The sequence below is a fragment of the Octopus sinensis genome, linkage group LG27 (assembly GCF_006345805.1).
Source record: "Octopus sinensis linkage group LG27, ASM634580v1, whole genome shotgun sequence".
NCBI classification, from domain to species: domain Eukaryota; kingdom Metazoa; phylum Mollusca; class Cephalopoda; order Octopoda; family Octopodidae; genus Octopus; species Octopus sinensis.
The window spans coordinates 10,790,846-10,810,830 of NC_043023.1; the positions used below are offsets into that span (position 1 = coordinate 10,790,846).

The window sequence follows — 19,985 nt, forward strand, 5'->3', positions numbered from 1 at the left end:
ATATCTGTGGTAAATCGTTCACTCGAAAAGATTACTTGATTAATCACCAACATATTCATACAGGAGAGAGGCCGTATCGCTGTGATATCTGTGGTAAACCATTCTCACAAGGTTGTAACTTAACAAGACACAAACAGATTCACACAAAAGGAAAATATTTACAGTGTGATGTCTGTGGTAAATCATTTTTTGATACTCATCATTTAACCACTCACAAACGCATTCATACACAAGAAAAACCATATCGCTGTGATATCTGTGGTAAATCATTCTATGAAAATAGTTACCTAACTACTCACTTGCGCATTCATACAGGAGAGAAGCCATATCACTGTGATTTCTGCGGGAAATCATTTTCTTACAGACACACATTAACTATTCACAAAAACATTCATACAGGTGAGAAGCCATATCATTGTGATATCTGTGGTAAATCATTCTCACAAAATTATCACTTGACTAGGCACAAACGTACACATACAGGAGAAAAGCCATATCACTGTGATATCTGTGGTAAATCATTTCCTGGAACTAGTGATGTAACTATTCACAAGCGTGTTCATACAGGAGAGAAGCCATATCCTTGTGATATCTGTGGTGAGTCATTCTCTAGAAGTGGTGTCTTAATTAGTCACAAACGTATTCATACAGGTGAGAAACCATATCATTGTGACATTTGTGGTAAATCGTTCTCTCAAAATAATCACTTGACTCGTCACAAACGTATTCATACAGGGGAGAAGCCATATCACTGTGATATCTGTGGTAAATCATTCCCTGAAAATGGTGACTTAACTAGTCACAAACATATTCATACAGGAGAGAAACCTTTTCAGTGTGACATCTGTGATAAATCTTTCACTCGAAATTATCTCTTGACTAGGCACAAACACATTCATACAGGACAAGTCATATCACCTTAACCCTTTCGTTACCAATCCGGCTCTGGCTCTTTAATATAAATGTCTTGTTTTCATAAGTTTTGCATCAAAATATACCACCAAACCTTAGTCGCAATTTATATTCCTAATACTAGCTTAATGATAACTAAGTTATATTTTACTAAATTCTTTGTTATATTTAAAATAATTGAAAGAAACACAGAGCATCTCAACAGAAATATGGTAACAAAAGGCTTAAAAATATATAATAGAGAAACAATGCTTAACCCTTTTGATACCAACCTGGCTGAAACCACCTCTGGCTCTTAGTACAAATGTCTTGTTTTCATAAGTTTTGCATTAAAATATACCACCAAACCTTAATCGCAATTTATGTTCCTAACACTAGCTTAATGATAACTAAGTTATTTTACTAAATTCTATGTTATATTTAAAATAATTGAAAGAAACACAGAGCATCTCAACAGAATATGGTAAGAAAAGGGTTAATACTTGTTGTAAATCATTTTCTTAAAATAGCATTTCAACTAGTCACAAACGTTTTCATACAGGAGAGAAGCCATATATTGTGACATGTGACGAATCATTTGCTCATAAAAATACCTTAACTATTCATATGAGAGACAAACCACGCCAGTGATCATTCATCATTGTTTTCACGTCCACGTTTGCCATGCTCTCATGGGTCAGATGGAATTTGTTGAGGTGGATTTTCTCCATCTAGATACACTTCTTGTTTCCAACTTTCATCTGTTTCAAACTAAGATAATATTTCCCCATGACCAGACATGTTTTTGTGGCAAATTGGATATGGACATTGCTTGTATGGCAGTGACACTCAGTGTCAAGGCAAGGAGATGGTAATACAGATACACATGCACATTCATAAGCCCCTCACACTTCTATGAAACATCCCCCTCTATCCTCTGTACCACTAATATTCCCCCACCACAACTACCTTTTGTGTATGTCCTCATACATCTCCATCACCATCTATTTCTCTCTATATATCTGTCATTCTCTCTTTCGTTTCCTATCTATCTATATATATATATATACATACATACATATATATATATATATAGCGAAAAATATAAAATAAAGGAAAATATACACAAAATGTTTGTTTTTATGAGATTAAGTATTTACATAGTCAACAGGTTTTGCTTTTGCTAATCATGACAAAGAAATTAGTGAAAATATTACATTTTCATTCATTCACCTACTTAGAAAAGGTTTGAGAGATAAAGAAATTGATTATATCACAAATTCTGAATGTAAACCTTGAATTACCTAACATCCACAAGTTAACGAAGCCTGCAAACAATCACCTGACATATACATTAATGTCCAAGTACCACATGATTGAAAACTTCTAGCTGGACCGGCAAGTGAAACCCACCCCTTAAGCAATTTTCTCAACATCCTACTGAAACACCTTTTGAAATGTAAATGCTTCATTACAGATTACCTTGATATGCTAAACCACCTACCAGAAACAATCGATGAAGGGGCAGTCATGGCTTCCTTCAATGTTATAAACCTGGACACTAATATCCCATATAAATATGGAATACAAGCAATTAAATTCTGGCTGGAAAACTGTCCAGAAGAACTTCCAGAGTGTGTGAATCAGGAGTTTGTTATGGAAGCTTTAAAATTTATCCTTCAGAGCAGTTAGTTTTTATTTGGTACCACTTCCTACTGACAAAGATGTGGAATTGTGATGGGAATAAAACCAGCCCCAGTTCTTGTGAAGCTTTTAACCCTTTTGTTACCAACCTGGCTGAAACCACCTCTGGTTCTGAGTACAAATGTCTTGTTTTCATAAGTTTTGAATTAAAATCTTCCACCAAACCTTAGTCACAATTTATGTTCCTAACACTAGCTGAATGATAACTAAGTTATTTTACTAAATTCTTTGTTATATTTAAAACTAATTGAAAGAAACACAGAGCATCTCAACAGAAATATGGTAACAAAAGGGTTAAAATATATAATAGAGAAACAATTCTTAGTCACCATGATATTTTTAACCCTTTTCATACCAACCTGGCTGAAACCACCTCTGGCTCTGTAGTACAAATGTCTTCTTTTCATAAGTTTTGAATTTAAATCTTTCACCAAACCTTAGTCACAATTTATGTTCCTAACACTAGCTGAATGATAACTAAGTTATTTTAGTAAATTCTTTGTTATATTTAAAGTTATTGAAAGAAACACAGAGCATCTCAAAATAAATACAGTAATGAAAGGTTAATTTGATAATTCAGAAGTACAAAAGTTTCTACTACCATTAACAAATGCTTCTCCATGTTACTGAGAAATTTATAGAGGACAAAAAAAAAAAAGATTCTTCTAAGCAAACAACTCTAGATTTGTTTTTTTTTTTAAAGAAACTTAAAAGTCCATCTATGAATGAAAGTGATTCAGAAAACAATTATATTTTTTTCTTATAAATGATCTGCACATTGTTTTTAATTTATATAAAATATTCTTTACATTCTACTGTTGTTTTATTGTCATTTATTTACAAGTATTATCAATTTTATTGGTAAAATATTTTTCTAGGAATGAATTACAATTTATAACATTGCTTCTATGGGAAATTATTGCTTTGCTTTATGAGTTTTCACTTTAGGAGCAATCTCCAGGAAGAAATTAACTCGTATATCAAGGCATTATTGTATCTGACATTATTTTGGCACAAGGCCAGCAATTTCAGGGGAAGGAATAAGTTGAATAACCACATGGATCAGCATGTGTGCTTTTTACATGAACTAGCACAAATGCTTCTTACAGGGAGTGGCATTGCATGATATATCTATATATATAAAGCTGAAGTTGTCTGTGTGTGTGGCAGGTTTTGTAGCCTTCAACTAACACTATCTCTACCGAGACACTGTGGCGCAAGTTGACCAAAATTGAGAGGATGATAAAAGAAGGCTTGCTCTTCCTTCCGTAGAAGAAAAAATTCAAATCACACCATGTCAACACCAAAAATTATTTAGATCAGAAAGGTGCTTTTTTTTCTATGAAAATCCCTATTTTTTACAATTCTTTGACTGCTGTGTAGTCATTTTTTGGTGTATTTCAACCAGAAAAATGTTCACTTGAGAATAACAGGCTACATAATGCAAAATTTTTACTTTTCAAAAATTCCAATTCTAAAGGGTCGAAACAAACCAAACCCAAGCAACGCCAGGCGATACTGCTAGTAATCTCTATATATAAAGCTGAAGTTGTCTGTGTATGGCAGGTTTGGTAGCCTTCAACTAACACTATCCCCTCTTCTGAGACCCTGGGGCGCAAGTTGACAAAAATTGAGAGTATGATAGAAGAAGGATTGCTCTTCCTTCCGTAGAAGAAAAAATTCAAATCGGACCATGTTAACACCAAAAATTATTTACATCAAAAAGGTGCTTTTTTTTCTATGAAAATCCCTATTTTTTATGATTTTTTTACTGCTTTGTCACCATTTTTCGGTGTATTTCAACCGGAAAGATGTTCATCTCCCTCTATATAAACGGCAGTTTGTCTGTCTGTGTATCTGTCAGGTTGTACCCTCACCCTGACTACGGCTTTCAACCGATTCTGATGAAACTTGACACACACATAGCCCAATGTCATAATTCAAAACTAACGCAGCAAAAATTTTGAAAAGTTCCCCCAGTTCTGAAAAAAATCGATAAATTCGACATGGAGTCGAGAATCTAAGCTTTTTATATGCAACACATTTTCTGTTGTAGTTTTCGCAACTTGCAATCGATTTTCACCAAACTCACGGTGAAGCTTAATGTTACCGTAAGAAACTTAATTCTGGCGTTAGTTTTCCATGCAATACCTTACCATCAGAAAAAATCGATAAAATCATGCGATTTTGGGAAATCGCGTTCAAATTCAAGATGACATATTTTCGACAATATCTTTAACAAATTGGCAGGAATTTTTTTTAAATTCACAGCGAGCATCATGTCTGCTCCAAGGAGCTATATGGCCCTTTTTATTCCAATAGGATACTTTATTACTGGAAAAACTCGGTTAATTAAATCATATGTGACACACATAGCAACTCGACTTTTTTAACTCTCTTGGGAGGCGCAATGACGTTTTCATGTTTTCGCCCAAAGGGACAGCTTGGAACATCGTATACACAGAAGTATTCGAGTGAAGAGAAGACATTGCAACCTACACATGCGCCTTCGTTCCCTAGAGGGAAAGGACTAGATTGGGATTAGTCGTTGCCTACTAGGGGCTCTTACATACCCGGGCAACGCCGGGCTATGCTGCTAGTAAAGCTATAAAAAAAATCGAAACTTTTTTTTTTTTACTGAATGTACTTGCTTATCTCCCTTTACTCGTCTAATTAGCTTATCGTTTTTTCCAGTGTAATAAGCAACACATACTTCTGTCCGATCTAATTACTTCTTTTAATTAATGTTGTAATTATTGTGGTAACAACGTTCCTTCGTATATCCCATGGAATTGTCACCAAGAAAATGAAAGACTCGTAAGCTTAACATAATGAAGTGTGTTTTTTTTAAGACATCCAAGCTGTTCTATGTGGAGACGTAGAAGTCGTACACGGCTGAAAATATGTGAGTGCTGAAATGGTAAGAAGGGGAGAAATCAGAAGACAAAAAGTTTCAAAGTCTGAAAAGCAGAAGAACAAATTCTAAAATACTTTAAAAAAAAAAAAAAATAAATAATAATAATTATAATAGTAATAATAATAATAGGATCTTTTCCTTTTGAAGGCCAGATTTCAACACAATTTCTAGTTAACTAAACACTTTAAAACTTCGTTTACTGGTAGGATGTGTCAAAATAAAACATTTTTTTCTCTTGGCTTTCCTGAGAAAATTGTAATTTGTTTGTTTAACGTAGTTTAATCTTTCGAATTTTAACCAATCCTATGCTCTCTTTTGAGCTAAAATCATTTGCTGCGTCTAAAACAGACGACATCCTGTCACTAACCCTAACCCTAAATTTTAGCCTTTCGTTTTTTTTTTTTAATTTTAATTGTTAAATTAATTTAAGGAAATTAAATTAATTAAGAAAAAAAAAACGAAAGCAATGGAAAATAATTTTAATTTAACAATTAAGAAAAAAAAAACGAAAGGCTAAAACTCAAAACAAAAACAAAACGAATAATTTTAGACACACAGAATATTGAAAACAAAAGACACCGCTTGTGTGACAGTGATACTCATTTACAACTATGATGCAAGGAGACACATAAGACAAACAATTAGGATAATATTGACAAATTCCAATAAAAAGTATACTCTAAATCTTTATTATAGGCATATAGCCTGGACGAAGAGTAGACATAACAAGGACAGACACAACACCACAGTGGGGACAATAAACATAAAATGAATGAGGATGAATATTATATAAAAATGGAAAATGAAATGGCTGCATGGGTCCCACTCCTCATGCAGTACCATTTGAACGTTTGTACACACTATATTACAATCGGGATATTTCACAATGATAAAGTCATAAAGTCACTTTGCCGATTCACTACATTGTGAATGGCAAAACAAAAGTCCTGTGCAAAATATTCCCCAATCGCTATTACATACAAAAAGACATCCCACACATATTGCAGTGGAAGGGTTTTGTCATCTGTGGGTATTCTATGAGTATGATTAAATCATTGTCAGACACAAAAGTTTCCCCACATTTTTCAGTGGAATAGTTTTTTCCTTTAACTGTTTTCTTAATTCACTGTTAAATACAAAGACAATCCATTCATGACACACTGGAATAGTTTTTTTCTTTAACTGTTTTCTTAATTCACTGTTAAATACAAAGACAATCCATTCATGACACACTGGAATAGTTTTTCTCCAATACTTTCCTTTAACTGTTTTCTTAATTCACTGTTGAATACAAAGACAATCCATCCATGTCACAGTGGAATAGTTTTTTCTTTAACTGTTTTCTTAATTCACTGTTAAATACAAAGACAATCCATTGATGACACACAGGAATAGTTTTTCTCCAGTACTTTCCTTTAACTGTTTTCTTAATTCACTGTTAAGTACAAAGACAATCCATTCATGACACACTGGAATAGTTTTTCTCCAGTACTTCCTTTAACTGTTTCCTTAATTCACTGTTAAATACAAAGACAATCCATCCATGTCACAGTGGAATAGTTTTTTCTTTAACTGTTTTCTTAATTCACTGTTAAATACAAAGACAATCCATTGATGACACACAGGAATAGTTTTTCTCCAGTACTTTCCTTTAACTGTTTTCTTAATTCACTGTTAAGTACAAAGACAATCCATTCATGACACACTGGAATAGTTTTTCTCCAATACTTTCCTTTAACTGTTTTCTTAATTCACTGTTAAATACAAAGACAATCCATTCATGACACACTGGAATAGTTTTTCTCCAGTACTTTCCTTTAACTGTTTCCTTAATTCACTGTTAAATACAAAGACAATCCATCCATGTCACAGTGGAATAGTTTTTTCTTTAACTGTTTTCTTAATTCACTGTTAAATACAAAGACAATCCATTGATGACACACGGGAATAGTTTTTCTCCAGTACTTTCCTTTAACTGTTTTCTTAATTCACTGTTAAATACAAAGACAATCCATCCATGTCACAGTGGAATAGTTTTTTCTTTAACTGTTTTCTTAATTCACTGTTAAATACAAAGACAATCCATTCATGACACACTGGAATAGTTTTTCTCCAATACTTTCCTTTAACTGTTTTCTTAATTCACTGTTAAATACAAAGACAATCCATCCATGTCACAGTGGAATAGTTTTTTCTTTAACTGTTTTCTTAATTCACTGTTAAATACAAAGACAATCCATTCATGACACACTGGAATAGTTTTTCTCCAGTACTTTCCTTTAACTGTTTCCTTAATTCACTGTTAAATACAAAGACAATCCATCCATGTCACAGTGGAATAGTTTTTTCTTTAACTGTTTTCTTAATTCACTGTTAAATACAAAGACAATCCATTGATGACACACGGGAATAGTTTTTCTCCAGTACTTTCCTTTAACTGTTTTCTTAATTCACTGTAAATACAAAGACAATCCATCCATGTCACAGTGGAATAGTTTTTTCTTTAACTGTTTTCTTAATTCACTGTTAAATACAAAGACAATCCATTCATGACACACTGGAATAGTTTTTCTCCAGTACTTTCCTTTAACTGTTTCCTTAATTCACTGTTAAATACAAAGACAATCCATCCATGTCACAGTGGAATAGTTTTTTCTTTAACTGTTTTCTTAATTCACTGTTAAATACAAAGACAATCCATTCATGACACACGGGAATAGTTTTTTCTTTAACTGTTTTCTTAATTCACTGTTAAATACAAAGACAATCCATTCATGACACACTGGAATAGTTTTTTCTCCATACTTTCCTTTAACTGTTTTCTTAATTCACTGTTGAATACAAAGACAATCCATCCATGTCACAGTGGAATAGTTTTTTCTTTAACTGTTTTCTTAATTCACTGTTAAATACAAGACAATCCATTGATGACACACAGGAATAGTTTTTCTCCAGTACTTTCCTTTAACTGTTTTCTTAATTCACTGTTAAGTACAAAGACAATCCATTCATGACACACTGGAATAGTTTTTCTCCAGTACTTTCCTTTAACTGTTTCCTTAATTCACTGTTAATACAAAGACAATCCATCCATGTCACAGTGGAATAGTTTTTTCTTTAACTGTTTTCTTAATTCACTGTTAAATACAAAGACAATCCATTCATGACACACGGGAATAGTTTTTCTCCAGTACTTTCCTTTAACTGTTTTCTTAATTCACTGTAAATACAAAGACAATCCATTCATGACACACTGGAATAGTTTTTCTCCAATACTTTCCTTTAACTGTTTTCTTAATTCACTGTTAAATACAAAGACAATCCATTCATGACACACTGGAATAGTTTTTCTCCAGTACTTTCCTTTAACTGTTTCCTTAATTCACTGTTAAATACAAAGACAATCCATCCATGTCACAGTGGAATAGTTTTTTCTTTAACTGTTTTCTTAATTCACTGTTAAATACAAAGACAATCCATTCATGACACACGGGAATAGTTTTTCTCCAGTACTTTCCTTTAACTGTTTCCTTAATTCACTGTTAAATACAAAGACAATCCATCCATGTCACAGTGGAATAGTTTTTTCTTTAACTGTTTTCTTAATTCACTGTTAATTAAATACAAGACAATCCATTGATGACACACGGGAATAGTTTTTCTCCAGTACTTTCCTTTAACTGTTTTCTTAATTCACTGTTAAATACAAAGACAATCCATTGATGACACACGGGAATAGTTTTTCTCCAATACTTTCCTTTAACTGTTTTCTTAATTCACTGTTAAATACAAAGACAATCCATTGATGACACACGGGAATAGTTTTTCTCCAGTACTTTCCTTTAACTGTTTTCTTAATTCACTGTTAAATACAAAGACAATCCATTGATGACACACGGGAATAGTTTTTCTCCAGTACTTTCCTTTAACTGTTTCCTTAATTCACTGTTAAATACAAAGACAATCCATCCATGTCACAGTGGAATAGTTTTTTCTTTAACTGTTTTCTTAATTCACTGTTAAATACAAAGACAATCCATTGATGACACACGGGAATAGTTTTTCTCCAGTACTTTCCTTTAACTGTTTTCTTAATTCACTGTTAAATACAAAGACAATCCATTGATGACACACGGGAATAGTTTTTCTCCAGTACTTTCCTTTAACTGTTTTCTTAATTCACTGTTAAATACAAAGACAATCCATTGATGACACACGGGAATAGTTTTTCTCCAATACTTTCCTTTAACTGTTTTCTTAATTCACTGTTAAATACAAAGACAATCCATCCATGTCACAGTGGAATAGTTTTTTCTTTAACTGTTTTCTTAATTCACTGTTAAATACAAAGACAATCCATTGATGACACACAGGAATAGTTTTTCTCCAGTACTTTCCTTTAACTGTTTTCTTAATTCACTGTTAAGTACAAAGACAATCCATTCATGACACACTGGAATAGTTTTTCTCCAGCACTTTCCTTTAACTGTTTTCTTAATTCACTCTTAAATACAAAGACAATCCATTCATGTCACAGTGGAGTAGTTTTTTTCTCCAGTACTTTCCTTTAACTGTTTTCTTAATTCACTGTTAAATACAAAGACAATCCATTCATGACACACTGGAATAGTTTTTCTCCAATACTTTTCTTTAACTGTTTTCTTAATTCACTGTTAGATACAAAGACACTCCATTCATGTCATACTGGAATAGTTTTGCCTCCAGCATGTTTCTTGATGTGTTTTGTTAAATCACTGTTAGATACAAACGACAGCCCACACAAGTCACAGTGAAAGGGTTTCTCTCCTGTATGAATGCGTTTGTGTATTACAAGGTAAGAATTTTCACGAAACGATTTCCCACAAGTTTGGCAGTGAAAAGGTTTTTCCCCGGTATGAATCCTCCTATGCGATTTCAAGTGACCGTTAGTAACAAACGATTTGTCACATACCTCGCACTGAAATCGTTTTTCACCTGTATGCGTCCTTCGGTGAACCGAGAGACTAGAGTTATCGCAGAACGACTTTCCACATATCTCGCAACGATACGGTTTTTCCCCAGTATGAATTCGGTTGTGTTTCGTCAATGTACTTTTTATCATAAAAGATTTCCCGCATGTCTCGCACGGATACGGTTTTTCCCCGCTGTGTATCCGGCTGTGCCTCTTTAAATCACAGTTCGTAACAAACGACTTCTCACATATCCCACAACGGAATCGTTTATCTCCAGAATGAATTCTCTGATGAACTACAAATCCAGAATGATCAGAGAATGATTTACCACATATTTCACATTCGTAAGGCTTTTCCCCCGTATGAACCCTAATGTGTTTTTTCAAATTACTCTTAGAAACAAAACCCTTCCCACATATTTCACAGCCGTATATTTTCTCCCCAGAGTGAATTCTTCGGTGGCGTAAAAGATGAGAATAATCACAGAAAGATTTTCCGCAGATTTCGCAACGATACGGTTTTTCCCCCGTGTGGACTCTACCGTGACGCTTCAAATCACTATTAAAGACAAAAGACTTCTCACACACTTCACAGCGGAATATTTTCTCCCCCGTATGAATCCTCCGATGAACAACAAGAGTAGAATTATCAGAGAATGATTTCCCGCACACATCACAATGATACGGTCGTTCCCCAGTATGAGTCCGCTTGTGAGATGTCAAACTGCTGTTACAGACAAAAGACTTTCCGCAGATTTCACAGTGAAACAGTTTTTCTCCAGAGTGTATTCGTTGGTGAACTACAAGAGTAGATTTATCAGAGAATGACTTCTTACATATGTCACACTCATAAGGTTTTTCTCCCGTATGAGTTCGTTTATGTGCTGTTAAATTACTATTACAGACAAAACACTTACCACACGTTTCACAGTGAAATAAATTCTTTCCAGTATGAATTCTTTGGTGACGAAGGAGGCTAGACTTTTCAAAGAATGATTTACCACAAATTTCACAGTGAAAGGGTTTTTCTCCACCGTGTACCCTCTTGTGCTTTGTTAATTTACTGTTAGAGACAAAATCTTTCCCACAAATCTCACACTGATAAGAGTTTTCGGTCAATTCCCCATTATGAATTTCTTTATATGTAAACGATTCATCTTCAGAAAATATTTTCTGGTAAATTTCACTGCAATATCCAGGAATATTTCTCTCTAACGATGATTGTTCAATAATTGTTTCCCTGCGTAAAGGCTTCTCATCGCTCTGTGTTTGTGTTACTGAATTAACAGAGTTAAAAACAGTCGAGTTAAAAGTGTCCAAGTGATTAACGTCTTCCATAATTAATTCTACAGAAATTCTTAAAAAATCCTAAGAGAAACGTCTGCAGGTATCGTCTCTTGTCTTGGATATCACGAGGATCTATTTACATGAGTGGAAATACGAAATGAAAATATAGTTTCGACTTACAGAAATTCTTTAAAAAAGCCTACGAGTTTTACTGGTACTACTTGAGAACAGTGGTCCCGGTGCGCGCACTTGCGTACTCGCGCTAAGTCGATCCTTACTTTGTGCTTTTGTGTTATTTACTTTGTTTAAAAAATTATTAACTTTGTGCTTTTGTGTTATTTACTTTGTTTAAAAAATTATTAACTTTGTGCTTTTGTGCTTTATTTACTTTGTTTAACAAAAATTATTTACTTTGTGTAAAAAGTTATATATTTTCTGTTTTATTTACTTTGTTTTAAAAAGGTATCGTCTCTTACAGTTTAGTCTCTTGTCTTGGATATCACGAGGATCTGTTTACATGAGTGGAAATACGAAATGAAAATATAGTTTCGACTTACAGAGGTATCTTTTACTTTTTTTCTTTAGTATTTGTGTACGACTGGATTCTATCCAAGTGGAGCTCACGCTGCCGCAGACAGAGGGGCGTCGATTTTTCGGTTAAGAAATACAAAAAAGGTTTAAACATGACGTTGTAAGATTTGATGATCAAACTTAAAACTCAACATTTGTCTGTATAACCCTCTCTTATATGTTGGCAGAAACGTTAGCACGCCGGGCGAAATGCTTAGCCGTATTTCGTCTGCCGTTACGTTCTGAGTTCAAATTCCACCGAGGTCGACTTTGCCTTTCATCCTTTCGGGGGCGATTAAATAAGTACCAGTTACGCACTAGGGTTAATGTAATCGACTTAATCCGTTTGTTTGTCCTCTCTGTGTCTAGCCCCTTGTGGGTAGTAAAGAAATAGGTATTTCGTCTGAGTTCAAATTCCGCCGAGGTCGACTTTGCCTTTCATCCTTACGGAGTCAATTAAATAAGTACCAGTTATGCACTGGGGTCGATGTAATCGACTTTATCCGTTTGTCTGTCCATGTTTGTCCTCTCTGTGTTTAGCCCCTTGTGGGTAGTAAAGAAATAGGTATTTCGTCTGCCGTTAGGTTCTGAGTTCAAATTCCGCCGAGGTCGACTTTGCCTTTCATCCTTTCGGGGTCGATGAAATAAGTACCAGTTATGCACTGGAGTCGATGTAATCGACTTAATCCCTTCGTCTGTCCTTGTTTGTTCCCTCTGTGTTTAGCCCCTTGTGAGCAATAAAGAAATATATATGTTAAAAAGTGAGCAATGTGTTCTGTTGTGGTAATCCAAATAATATTTGCTGTTTCCTTTTCGAAAGTCAACGGAAAAGGGAAGAAAAATTAGGAAAAACTATTCGTTCATTTGTGACTGATTAAACCCCTTATTTGTCCTGGCCCCTTAAAATAGGGGACAACTAATTAAGAATGTATTTTCAGGATGAAAGGAAATGATAGACCACGAACTGGATGGAGCATCGACCCCGAAACATACAGTTCACCTTATCTTATCCACAAACATTACTGTTTACTTTAACAGGACATAATTACAACACGGAATAATTAAATTACTTCTACTAATTAGAAACTAAGTACCCGGTGTCGTCGATAATTACCCTTTCGGAATGATACCGGTGTCATAAGTTATAAGTTCCTAACGTAATTTAACGTCTGAAACATTCAGAAACCCTTCCATTATAATAATGATAATAATAATGAAATTATTGTATACAGTGCTCAGGTGCACCACAACTTGTCAAAAGTGCGTATAGAGCATATATGAATGCAGATGTATATATGTGTGTGTGTGTGTGTGTGTGTGTGTATAATGATAATAATGAAATTATTGTATACAGTGCTCAGGTGCCCCACAACTTGTCAAAAAGTGCGTATAAAGAATATGCAGTAATGTACAAATGTCTGGGAAGTGAACAGTGTATGAGTCAGATACATGCTTGCGTGTGTATGGAGGGGAGAAATATCAGGTGTAGTGTTGGCGAATCTCAGGAAGCATGGAAGTGCTCCGACAACTAACAACTGATGCCGGCAGTTTGTTCCATGCTTCAGCAACTCTTAGCGTGAAAAAATGTTTCCGAAAGTCATGGGAGCTGTGCTGTTTTCTAACTTTGTAAATATGTCCACGGGTGTTAGACGGGTGGAGTTCGAAAAGGTGCTCAGAGTTATTGTTTGTAAGATGGTTGATAATTACTCCTTAAATTGTGTTCAACCTGTTATGAATAAAGTAAGAGAAATCTTAAAATGTTAACTTGGTCGTATAGAAATTAAAGCAGGAAAATTAATTTAATATCGAACTAATTAAGTTAGTAATTACTGCAAGGGAGGACAACACAGTCTTCGCTTTTTTCTTTTGTAATTAAAAACTAGCGTTATTGACAGAGTTATAAGACGTACTTTCGACCCCTTCCAAAATATTTCAAAACATTACCCTGGGTCCTATATGCAACGTTAAACTTCAAACCACTAGCTACTGATAACCCAGATATACCTATTTCTTTACTACCCACAAGGGGCTAAACACAGAGTGGACAAACAAGGACAGACACACGGATTAAGACGATTATATCGACTCCATTGCGTAACTGGTACTTATTTAATCGACCCCGAAAGGATGAAAGGCAAAGCCGACCTCGGCAGAATAATTAAAACCGATCTCTGACAAGCAACATTTAAAAGGTGTTCAATTCCCAATGTACACTTTAATTTTGACGTCTATATCTAGCACGTTGACCGTCCACTTTTAGTGGTCAGTCCTTTAAATTTTGTATGTAAAAATATTTTAATCTTCGGATTTTTTTAATATGCTAGGCCACTGGTTTTAATTGATTAATATCAATTTCTACCCTTATTAAATTTTATATATATATATATTTATATATATACCAAGTAAGTTAGGGGTTGTGAATCCAACCCACTAAGGGATAATACTTATCCAATATACCGCTGGTATAATACCCAATTATTAATACACTAGTGTTTTTAATTGCAATGCAATTAACTTATTGTATTAAATGGGTGAAGGTAAAGAAATATTTTACCATTAATTTATATTACAAATAAGAAAATGGAGAAACACATTAGTTGGTTTATCAGCTTTAGGATATTAGAATGTTGGTATTTCGTCTGCCGTTATGTTCTGAGTTCAAATTCCGCCGAGGTCGACTTTACCTTTCATCCTTTCGGGGTCGATAAATTAAGTACCAGTTACACACTGGGGTCGATATAATCGACTTTATCCGTTTGTCTGTCCTTGTTTGTCCCCTCTGTGTTTAGCCCCTTGTGGGTAGTAAAGATATAGGTATTTCGTCTGTCTTTATGTTCTGAGTTCAAATTCCGCCGAGTTCGACTTCGCCTTTCATCCTTTCGGGGTCGATTAAATAAGTACCAGTTACGCACTAGGGTTGATATAATCGACTTAATCCATTTGTCTGTCCTTGTTTGTCCTCTCTGTGTTTAGCCCCTTGTGGGTAATAAAGAAATAGATATTAGAATGTTGTCTTATTTATTTATTTAACAAAACGAGAACCATAATAACATACATATATACAATTTAAAATTCAATACATATAAGATAAGAATACAAGTAGTTATTAAAAAACATGACTATATAAAAAAAAAACATATATATTAGAGATAATATATAGATATCTAGTAGCGTATTTACAGATAAATTAATTATATTTCGCCGTTTGTGTTGCCGAGTCGCTTTTTATATATTTCCGTTGTCAACTTTTAGTCCTGGTTAAATCGCACTGCTGTGTGAAGGACGTTTTGGTGTAATTAAAAATATTTCACCGTAAATCCTGGTTTATACGGCAATAATAGGTAAGATATATAATTTATGATTTTGTAAAATTAAAGTGTAATTGGGAATTGAACAGCTTTTAAATGTTGCTACTCAGGGATCGATTTTAATATTATCCAGCAAGGTGGGGGAACTGGTTGGATCGTTAGCACGACGGGCGAAATGCTTAGCGGCATTTCAACCACCTTTATATTCCAAGTTCGAATTTCGCCGAGGTCATCTTTGCCTTTCATTCTTTCGGCTCTTTGTAACATAATTTCCACGTAACTAAACACTTTTAAACTTCGTATACTGGTAGAATGTGTTTATAAAACATCTTTTTCTCTTGGCTTTATTGAGAAAATTCTATAGTTTGTAAGATATTTGTTGGTTTTTTTCTGCAATTTCAACCAATCACTAACGTCCATTGAGGTAAAAAAAAAACATTCTGTACCATATGAATATGTCCCTCATTTAAGAAACAGATTGGGTTTATTTACATTTGTGAAGAAAAAAAGATACCCTTCCCCCCACCCCTAACCCTAAAACAGATCGATACTAGGGTCTTAATTATGGGTGAAAATTTCATATGACACCGCTAAAAAAAACTGCCGTTCAAACCGAAAAGATCCTGATACCCTAATATACATATAAACACGTCTATTATGTATTTATTGATTCGTATTGCTTTGAATTAATCGCACATTATCATGTAGCTTCAAGATTTCAAATGGTATCATCATCGTTTAACGTCCGTTCTCCATGCTAGCATGGGTTGGACGCTTCGATCAGGGTCTGGGAAACCAGGAGGCTGCACCAGGCTCCAGTCTGATCTGGCAGTGTTTCTACAGCTGGATGCCCTTTCTAATGCCAACCACTCCATGAGTGTAGTGGATGCTTTTTATGTGCCACCGGCACAAGGGCCAGAGGAGGCTGGCAAACGGCCACAATCGGTTGGTGCTTTTATGTGTCACCGACACGGACACCAGTCAGGAGGCGCTAGCATCTGCTACATTCGGACGGTTTGTTTGTATATTTTTAGAATGACATTGTAGAGGAGGTGTGAGAGGTTGGAGCTGGTTAGTCTTAACATAGAATAGGAAGAATATTTTGGATAGACATGTCAGTCATCGAATTTGATTTCGATTTCACTTGAGGTAAGTGAAATCGAAATCAAATTCGATGACTGGCATCTGTGCTAGTGGAGCACTAAGAGTACCATACGAGTAAGATCATTGCCAGAGCAACAAGCTGGCCTCCGTGCCGATGGCATGTAAAAAGACACCATTCGAGCGTGATCGTTACCTATGTTGCCTTACTGGCACTTGTGCTGGTGGCATATGATAAAACATTCAAGCGAGGTCGTTGCCAGTGCTGCTGGACTGGCTCGTGTTCAGGTAGCACATAAAAAACACTATTTGAGTGTGGCCGTTGCCAGTACCACCTGACTGGCCCTCGTGCCGGTGGCACATAAAAGCACGCACTACACTCTCGGAGTGGTTGGCGTTAGGAAGGGCATCCAGCTGTAAAAAATCTGCCAGATCAGATTGGAGTCTGGTGCAGCCATCTGGTTCACCAGTCCTCAGTCAAATCGTCCAACCCATGCTAGCATGGAAAGTGGACATTGAACAATGTTGATGACCAGATTAAATGCTAGAGGGTTGAAAAAAAAACCTTTGAGCAATGCAGGTAAGATGTTAGAGCAAAGTATGTAAGGTGATGTCAATAAATGAAAACAAAGAGGAAAGATATTGTATTACTTTATATAGGTTGTGTAATGATTGTGTAATATTTCAGGAAAGATTTTCCTTCTTAAATGGCAATAAAGAAAATAGGAGAAATGTGTTGTTACTGTCAAGCCATTATAGTGTGTTGTGATTTCACTAATGTAAATAAAACTTCCCATGCTTGAAAAACAAGTAAGAGTTAGGATGGGCATGTGTATTTATAAGTGCTATAGTTTTTATACTGTATATATAAGTGCTATAGTTTTTCTTAATCAAAATGTAGAATTTCCCCTGTTGTACCTCTACTTTCTTACTATCCTCATTATCTTACATTCCTGTATCTCTATTATTTCAGAATATCAGAAACTGCAAAGAACCATTTACTTCAGATCGTCAACATTCATTATCTTTTCAAAGACTAAGGGAAAATGTTATAAAGAACAGATATAATAACTCTTTTTATATAAATCTATGGTGAATTGCTGGTAAATTTTTTTTGCCTTTTTGAACCAAGATAAATACCAATATTTGTCTTTTTCACTTCCTGAAAAGTTTACAAACTAATTTTGCATTTTAATTTCTGTTTTTCTTTACATGTAATATATACAAAATTGTTTTACATAGAATGGTTGTATTCTGTCAACATAACGTGACAGTCCCATAAAGGGAATTACACCACCGCTGTTTAGCCCTAGGAAGGATCGACGCTTCCTGTCGGCTTTGACACATTTCCTGTGTCCTTATATTTGTGAAGGGAAGGCAAGCACCCCCACCAGCCAAGATTCACACCTGAGGACATACATGTTTCTGGGTCTTACCCGTCATCAGCTCAGGATAGTGAAACCTTCTAGTTGAAATGCCTGTCTAGTCTTCGCAAAACATATATATTTACAGTGAAATCTATTCACTGATCACCGTAAATAGAAATATTGAATTTCTAAATGTCTCAAAGAGACATGGAATGATTTACGGAGGAGTTTGCAGCATCTTCAGATATCACCAAAGCTCACAGTTGATGGAAATGAAGCAGTAGTAATACTTGCTAGGAATATAATACAAAAACACACTGAAGAAAATTTCTGTATATTCTGATAAGAAAAGGAAAACTATGGAAAATGATTTAAGTGAAAGCAAGGTTAAATGTGAGGCAGAAACAAAAAGGACGGACTTTCCTGATGATGTAAAGATTGAGAAAGGTAAAAAATCACATCATTGTGATATTTGTGGTAAATCATTCTCTCTGAAGAACAAACTGACTAAACATAAATCTGTTCATACAGGAGAGAAGCCATATCGCTGTGATATCTGTGGGAAAATGTTCCCTCGAAATAGCAGCTTATATACGCATAAATTTATTCATACAGGAGAGAAGCCACATCACTGTGAAATCTGTGGTAAATCATTTGCTCAAAATGGTGCCTTAACTAAACACAAACGTATTCATACAGGAGAAAAACCATATCACTGTGATGTCTGTGGTCAATCATTTATTCAAAGTGATCACTTAACTAGCCACATACGCATTCATACAGGGGAAAAGCCATATGTCTGTGACGTCTGTGATAAATCATTTTCTGTGAATAGTTCCTTAACCAAACATAAACGTATTCATTCAGTGGAAAAACCATATCACTGTGATATCTGCGATAAATCATTCTCTGCTGAAAGCCGCTTCACTAAACACATGCATATTCATACAGGAGAGAAACAACATCACTGCGATACCTGTGGTAAATCATTCACTCAAAGTAGTGACTTAAATAGACACAAGTATATTCATGCAGGTGAGAAACCATATAATTGTGAGATCTGTGGTAAATCCTTCTGTCAAAAAGGTAATTTAATTAAACACAAATATATCCATACAGGAGAGAAACCATATCACTGTGATATCTGTGGTAAATCGTTTTCTGAAAGTAGTGGTTTAACTGTACACAAACGCACTCATACAGGTGAGAAACCATATCATTGTAACACCTGTGGCAAATCATTCTCTGATGCGACAGTCTTGATTAGACACAGGCGCATTCATACAGGACAGAAGCTATATCACTGTGATACCTGTGCTAAATCATTCTCTCAGAAAGCTAACTTAATTACTCACCAACGTATTCATACTGAAGAGAAACCATATTGCTGTGATATCTGTGATAAATCATTCACTCGAAATGACCAGTTGACCAACCATGTCCGCATTCACACAGGTGAGAAGCCATATCAGTGTGACGTCTGCAGTAAGTCTTTCTCTAAAAAAGGTACCTTAACGTCTCACAAACATATTCATACAGGGGAGAAACGTTACCTGTGTGATGTGTGTGGTAAATCATTCACTGACACTGGCTACTTAACGCAGCATAAGCGTATCCATGCAGTTGAGAAAAAATATCACTGTGATATTTGTGGTAAATCATTCTCTCAGAGTAGTAACTTAACTAGACATAAACATATTCATACAGGAGAAAAGCCATATTACTGTGAAATCTGTGGTAAATCATTCTCTGAAAATGGTGACTTAACTAGACACAAACTTATTCATACAGGAGAGTAACCATATCACTGCGATGTCTGGTAAACCATTCAGCAATGTGCAACCAAGAAAATACCCTCTATCAGGCATTTGCCATATTCTGAACACCTT

General features: G+C 35.0%; 2 protein-coding genes across 3 annotated transcripts in view; one reads left to right on the forward strand and one right to left on the reverse strand.

Moving 5' to 3' along the window:
* Window positions 1–19,985, forward strand: part of LOC115224993 (zinc finger protein 845-like) — a 254,784-nt gene that overhangs the window by 214,413 nt on the left and 20,386 nt on the right. The window contains exons 9-10 of the mRNA XM_029795922.2: window positions 138–637; window positions 19,370–19,910. Of these exons, the coding sequence (XP_029651782.2) occupies window positions 138–637; window positions 19,370–19,895 (1,026 nt within the window). The 3' untranslated portion in view covers window positions 19,896–19,910. The remainder of the gene's footprint in view (window positions 1–137; window positions 638–19,369; window positions 19,911–19,985) is intronic.
* On the reverse strand, window positions 6,183–12,622 carry LOC115224994 (zinc finger protein 420-like). Of its 2 annotated transcripts, XR_005004041.1 has the most exons (3): window positions 12,227–12,622; window positions 10,146–11,864; window positions 6,183–6,615 (listed from the first exon to the last, which is right to left on the reverse strand). XR_005004041.1 is itself a non-coding variant. In XM_036514211.1 (2 exons), the coding sequence occupies exon 2, from the start codon at window positions 11,799–11,801 to the stop codon at window positions 10,212–10,214; it is 1,590 nt and encodes a 529-aa protein (XP_036370104.1). In that variant the 5' UTR covers window positions 11,802–11,864; window positions 12,227–12,622; the 3' UTR covers window positions 10,078–10,211. The 2 variants fall into 2 exon arrangements, 1 of the variants encoding a protein (XP_036370104.1); XM_036514211.1 differs by lacking the exon at window positions 6,183–6,615 and having other exon boundaries at window positions 10,078–11,864.

Coding starts and splice junctions, on each gene's coding strand:
- LOC115224994 (XM_036514211.1), bottom strand. CDS start 11,801: ATGGAAGACGTTAATCACTTGGACACTTTTAACTCGACTGTTTTTAAC.